The sequence below is a fragment of the Octopus sinensis genome, linkage group LG29 (assembly GCF_006345805.1).
Source record: "Octopus sinensis linkage group LG29, ASM634580v1, whole genome shotgun sequence".
NCBI lineage: Eukaryota > Metazoa > Mollusca > Cephalopoda > Octopoda > Octopodidae > Octopus > Octopus sinensis.
The window spans coordinates 3,833,134-3,840,633 of NC_043025.1; the positions used below are offsets into that span (position 1 = coordinate 3,833,134).

At 37.9% G+C, this 7,500-nt stretch overlaps 1 protein-coding gene across 3 annotated transcripts in view; it reads left to right on the forward strand.

The window, feature by feature from the left end:
• LOC115226093 (UPF0489 protein C5orf22 homolog) overlaps window positions 1-7,500 on the forward strand; it is a 52,083-nt gene that overhangs the window by 12,135 nt on the left and 32,448 nt on the right. For all 3 annotated transcript variants that reach the window (XM_036514872.1, XM_029797072.2, XM_029797073.2), the window contains exon 3: window positions 4,113-4,258. In XM_036514872.1, the coding sequence (XP_036370765.1) occupies window positions 4,173-4,258 (86 nt within the window). In that variant the 5' untranslated portion in view covers window positions 4,113-4,172. The remainder of the gene's footprint in view (window positions 1-4,112; window positions 4,259-7,500) is intronic.

The following is a 7,500-nucleotide window of genomic DNA, read 5'->3' on the forward strand; positions in this document are numbered from 1 at the left end:
TTGTTCTACATAAATATACATATATATATATATATATATATATAAATATATATATCTATATATATAAAACTCTAGTTGTGTGAGTGTCTGTCCCCTTCGATTTAGATTCCTAACTCCTCCCACATTTTGCGGTGCAGTTTAACCAAATTCGGGTATCTTATAGTCGTGATTCATATCGAGCCCGTCTGACTATTAGCGCGTGTCAACGATGAGTCTACGATTTTAAAAAATTTAACATCATTTTTTATTCCATTTTAATGCATAAAATGCATCGTGTGTTGATGGCGGCGGAGTTGGAGTCCACGCTCACAGCTGCACCTGTTTGCTTTTCTCCCCCTTCCCTCCCTCGTGAAGCTGTGGGGAAGGGAGTGTAAAGAAATCAACGTCGTAATGCGTTGTGAAGGAAACCAGCGTTCTTTTAGAACAACGACTTCATGGCTTGAAGACACCAAAACAAAAATGGCTAAGAAAGCCCGAATTTATAAGGGAAGTAACTCTCTAAAAATGCTTATATAGTTATTTCCCTTACAAACCCGAGCAACGCCGCGCGATACTGCTAGTATATATATATATAATAATAATAATAATAATATTAGGGAGTATAACACCAAACTTACAGGGAAAAATTCAATTTAGTATTAAATCAAATTTCACAGTATAAATATATAAAATATAAATTGGAGATAAAACCAAACAAATAATATATATAATTTTATAAAACATATAACTTATAACTGGATCTCAAAAAGTATAAAAATGAATGATCAATATATAAGTAAAAAAACTACGTACGTTTCATGGCTACAATTAAATTGAAATTACAATTAAGTTTAAATTCAATTGAAATAAATTCGATTTAAAATTATAGTCAATCTTCAGGTTAATGATAATAGTTAAATAAATAAGCAAATAGAGTTAAACTATTATCTGTTTGAGTTGCATAATAGTGGTTTTATCTCTAATTTATATTTTATATATATATATTGGTTCCAAGCATCGGAATGGTTAGTGGCAAGAGAGAAATAGCCGACCAAGAACCCACTGGCTTGACATCGTCAAGAGTGATACCAGAATGGACATAGCCAATCTGAAAGAAGTGGCCCAGGATAGAACTGACTGGAGGACACTGATCCATCGAATGACCGAGAGTCAACTTCGACTGAGCAGTTAGATATATATATATGTCGCAGGAGTGGCTGTGTGGTAAGTAGCTTGCTAACCAACCACATGGTTCCAGGTTCAGTCCCACTGTGTGGCATCTTGGGCAAGTGTCTTCTGCTATAGCCCCGGGCCGACCAATGCCTTGTGAGTGGATTTGGTTGACGGAAACTGAAAGAAGCCTGTCGTATATATGTATATATATGTATGTGTGTTTGTGTACCTGTGTTTGTCCCCCTAGCATTGCTTGACAACCGATGCTGGTGTGTTTACATCTCCGTCACCTAGCGGTTCAGCAAAAGAGCCCGATAGAATAAGTACTAGGCTTACAAAGAATAAGTACCGGGGTCGATTTGCTCAACTAAAGGTGGTGTTCCAGCATGGCCGCAGTCAGATGACTGAAACAAGTAAAAGAGTAAATGATATGTATATATGAATAAAAAATGGAGTTAACGCAGGTGTAAATAAGTATTTTTACTTTCGACACATGTTTCGAAAATTCCACTGATACTATTCTCAATGTAAACGCGAAGTTTCTACCTTTATAAACAAGGAGTTACAACACCTTTACTTGTGAGATTTTTGCTGCCCTGGTAACTATTTATTTATTTTTTCCGTGTTAATTGTTAACAAGGTAAAAATACACTCATCTATTTATATATATATATACATAATAGATGATAGATAAATAAAATAAATGTATATATATATACATCTATAATATATATATAATATAATATATAGTGAAATTGTACTTACATATAAGAGACAAAGTGTACATACACTGCCTATATATATATATATATATATATATATATATATATATATATATATATATATATATATATAATATATATATATATATATATATATACATAAATAATGAATAATAAATATATATATATATATACATATAAATATATTTATTTATTCATTTATTTATGTATAATATATATAATATATTATATATATATATATAGCGGTGTATGTACACTTTGTTCTCTTATATGTAAGTTATATATATATATACTAGCTTTAAGACCCGTCGTTGCTGGGTCATAGTACTAGTGCATGTATATGTGTATATATAGTGTACTATTACATGTACATTATTATATACATCTACACATAAAAATAAAAAATACAAAGTTATATCTTGATATCGCTAGTGATAATAATACTCCGAATATATAACAGACTGGAATTGTTAGCGCCCATCTCTTGTAATTCAATTCTTAAACAAAAACCAAAGTTCCTTCTCCCAAGGGGAGGGTTACGGTTTTACAATTATTTAGCAAATGCAACACAACAACGCTTTCCTTACGAGGGACAACAAATGTGATAACAATAGTTAAACAGAAATATAATACAACAAACCTTACGGTAAGCAAAAAAGCAGTACTCTGTTGAAGCTATAGGCCTTTATGGATCAGAAATAAACCAACACGGTACTCAGTAGAAGCATCTTTTGAGAAAGACAGACATTAACATACAGCCCACTTCATATAGATACTTAATGCTAGCTAATTAGCAAATATCTAATGTAAAAGCTGTGCACACCTCCATCTGGACTATTCCATTTCTGCACGCTAATTTTATTTTTAATTTATTCCCATTCATGTGAAACCACTGATTCAAGTTCAAGTCAATGATTCAATGTTACAATTTAATTATTATATCATATTTTAGTTTGATTTTAATTATTACTTACTACATATAATTCAATTGTTACTATTATCTCTAATTTTTATTGTTAAAGTGAAAGTATCTGACATAATATAGAGAGATGTTTTTGTTTCACTTTTAACACGTAATACTGAAATAGTGAAGAAGATATGATATTGCTTTGGGCTCGCCCTAGGCAAGTGGTCGAACATTTTTTTTTGCACATGATACTACATGGACCCTAATTAAGGCATGTGTAAAATTTGAATGAAATTGGTTGTGTAGTTCTCAAGTTTTGGGAAACACATAGACAGACAGACACACATTCTCAGAGTTTTATATATATAGAGATAGTGAAATGTGTACTTACATATAAAGAGAACAAAGTGTACGTACACCGGGCTATATATATATATATATATATATACATAAATAAATGAATAAATAATATATATATTATATATATATATATAATATATATATATAAATATACAATGGGCTTTTTTTTAGTAGTTTCCCTCTCGCACTCCACTGAGAGGGGTTTTGTTGGCCCAAAGCTATAGTAGAAGATACTTGCCCAAAATGCTCTGCAGAAAGATTGAACCGTGTGGCTGGGAAGCAAGCATCTTACCACACAACCACATCTGTGCAGAGGAATACACACACACACACATGCACACACACCCAACACACACATGCACACACATTGTATATATATATATATATATATATATTTTTTTTTTTTTTTTTTTTTACTTGTTCAGTCATTTGACTGCGGCCATGCTGGAGCAACCGCCTTTAGTCGAGCAAACCGACCCCGGACTATTCCATGCACCCAGCACTTATTCTATCGGTCTCCTCTCCCTTGCCGAACCGCTAAGTGACAGGGACGTAAACACACCATCATCGGTTGTCAAGCAATGCTAGGGGGACAAACACAGACACACAAACACACACATACATATATATACATATACATATATACGACAGGCTTCTTTCAGTTTCGTCTCCAATCCACAATCCACCACAAGGCATTGGTTGGCTCGGGGCTATAGCAAAGACACTTGCCCAAGATGCCACGCAGTGGGACTGAACCCGGAACCATGTGGTTGTTTAGCAAGCTACTTACCACACAGCCACTCCTGCGGCTATATTTATTTATGTATATATATATATATATATTTATATATATATAGATATATATAGCGGTGTACGTACACTTGCATATGATTGTATATTCCTCTAGAAGCTTAATTTTAACGGAAATGTTTTGTGCTTCTGTTGAAAAGGTCCTGCCTTATATCCATCGGTCAATCGGTTCCAAGCATCTGCCATTCTCTGGCCTCACCATGATCCACTTCGACGCTCATCCCGATCTTTTGGTTCCAAATAACATGAAAGCTGCTGATATCTTCGATAAACAATTTGTTTACGAGTAAGTGAACCCTTTATATTCTTGTCTCTTTGTTGTTTGGCCCCAGGTCGGTCCTGACCCAGCAGACCTATGATCAAAGGGGTTCCATCTGTGACCAACCTGTCTTTTATTCAGACATACTGTAGCTAGGTCAATTTTGTCTCTCATACTAAAATTGAAAAGAATTATTATTATTATTAAACTAAGCGCGGGAGTGGCTGTGTGGCACCTTGGGCGAGTGTCTTCTGCTATAGCCCTGAGCCAACTAATGCCTTGTGAGTGGATTTGGTAGACGGAAACTGAAAGAAGCCTGTCGTATATATGTATATATATGTATGTGTGTGTGTTTGTGTGTCTGTGTTTGTCCCCCTAGCATTGCTTGACAACCGATGCTGGTGTGTTTATGTCTCCGTTACTTAGCGGTTCGGCAAAAGAGACTGATAGAATAAGTACTGGGCTTACAAAGATTAAGTCCCGGGGTCGAGTTGCTCGACTAAAGGCGGTGCTCCAGCATGGCCGCAGTCAAATGACTGAAACAAGTAAAAGTAAAGTAAGTAAGGTTAACTTTGCCTTTCATCCTTTCAAGGTCGATAAAATAAGTACCAGTTACATACTGGGGTCAATCCAATTAACTTAATACCTCCCCTGAAATTGTTGGCCTTGCGCAAAAATTTGAAATCATCATCATCATCATCATCATTATTATTATTATTGAGTGGGAGAGAGCAGTGTATGCCAGCAAAGTGATGCTGGGATACAAATATATGAAGCCCAATATACCCATCATGACTACCTTCTGATAAAGGTACACCAGGCACATGCATCACAACCATATGTGCGTGACACGGTGATCTCATATCAAGATAAACAGCACATGACCTTGCAGGTGGGGTCCAGTTAGAATTTTATTCAGGTTAAGTAGCTCATCCCACTCAAAAGGTCCCTGAAAAAGGTTTGTTTAAGGATGATGAACAAACACCCATGTTTCCAGAGGTGAATTATCCAAACCCCAAAGAATCCCTCTCAACACATGGCTATGATGCTCCCCCACTACTTCTGCTCATGATCAGAGATGCACATATCGTCAGACACTAAGGGACATGGTCAACTGGTTACGGTCAAACAACTGACAAGCAAATCTGTGGTATTGAGCAGAATATTTGCTGTGGCCCATCTTTTATACCAAAGAAAAAACATGGACACATTAACAAATGAGAGCCACTGCCATGTATTTCATCAGGACATGATCATCATCAAACAATAACTCTGAGCACCTTTTCAAACTCCACCCATCTAACACCCGTGGTCATGTTTACAAAGTCAGAAAACAGCACAGCTCCCATGACTTTCGGAAACATTTTTTCACGCTGAGAATTGCTGAAGCATGGAACAAACTGCTGGCATCAGTTGTTAGTTGTAGGAGCACTGCATCCTTCAAAACTTCCATGCTTTCTGAGATTCACCAACACTACACCTGATTTTCTCCCCTCCATACACACGCTGAAGCATGGAACAAACTGCTGGCATCAGTTGTTAGTTGTAGGAGCACTGCATCCTTCAAAACTTCCATGCTTTCTGAGATTCACCAACACTACACCTGATTTTCTCCTCCTCCATACACACGCTGAAGCATGGAACAAACTGCTGGCATCAGTTGTTAGTTGTCGGAGCACTGCATCCTTCAAAACTTCCATGCTTTCTGAGATTCACCAACACTACACCTGATTTTCTCCCCTCCATACACACGCTGAAGCATGGAACAAACGCTGGCATCAGTTGTTAGTTGTAGGAGCACTGCATCCTTCAAAACTTCCATGCTTTCTGAGATTCACCAACACTACACCTGATTTTCTCCCCTCCATACACACGCTGAGCATGAACAAACTGCCGGCATCAGTTGTTGTTGTAGGAGCACTGCATCCTTCAAAACTTCCATGCTTTTCTGAGATTCACCAACACTACACCTGATTTTCTCCCCTCCATACACACGCTGAAGCATGGAACAAAACTGCTGGCATCAGTTGTTAGTTGCGGAGCACTGCATCCTTCAAAACTTCCATGCTTCCTGAGATTTGCCAACACTACACCTGATTTTCTCCCCTCCATACACACGCTGAAGTATGGAACAAACTGCCGGCATCAGTGTTAGTTGTAGAGGAGCACTGCATCCTTCAAAACTTCCATGCTTCCTGAGATTCGCAAAAACACTACACCGGATTTTCTCCCCTCCACACACGCTGAAGTATGGAACAAACTGCCGCATCAGTTGTTAGTTGTCGGAGCACTGCATCCTTCAAAACTTCCATGCTTCCTGAGATTTGCCAACAACACTACACCTGATTTTCTCCCCTCCATAAACCACGCTGAAGCATGGAACAAACTGCTGCATCAGTTGTTAGTTGTAGGAGCACTGCATCCTTCAAAACTTCCATGCTTCCTGAGATTCGCCAACACTACACCTGATTTTCTCCCCTCCATACACCGCTGAAGCATGGAACAAACTGCCAGCATCAGTTGTTAGTTGTAGGAGCACTGCATCCTTCAAAACTTCCATGCTTCCTGAGATTCACCAACACTACACCTGATTTTCTCCCCTCCATACACACGCTGAAGCATGGAACAAACTGCTGGCATCAGTTGTTAGTTGTCGGAGTGCTGCATCCTTCAAAACTTCCATGCTTCCTGAGATTCGCCAACACTACACCTGATTTTCTCCCCTCCATACACACGCTGAAGCATGTATCTGACTCATACACTGTTCATTTCCCAGACATTTGTACATTACTGCATCTACTTTATACGCACTTTCTGACAAGTTGTGCTGCACCTGAGCACTGTATACAATAATTTCATTATTATTATTATATCATAATCATCATCCTTTACTGTCTGTTTCCCATTCTGGCCTGAGTTGGAGAGTTTGACCGGATATGACAAGCAGGAGAGTTGCACCAGGTTCCAATCTGATTTGGCTTTGGTATCTATGGCTGGATGAGGCCCTACCTAACGCCAACCACTCTACAGAGTGTACTGGTTGCTTTTAACATGGCATCCGCACAATCAGATGATGATGATGATGATGATGTTATTTATATACTCTTTTACTCTTTTACTTGTTTCAGTCATTTGACTGCGGCCATGCTGGAGCACCGCCTTTAATCGAGCAACTCGACCCCGAGACTTATTCTTTTGTTAGCCCAGTACTTATTTTATCGGCCTCTTTTGCCGAACTGCTAAGTAACGGGGACATAAACACACCAGCG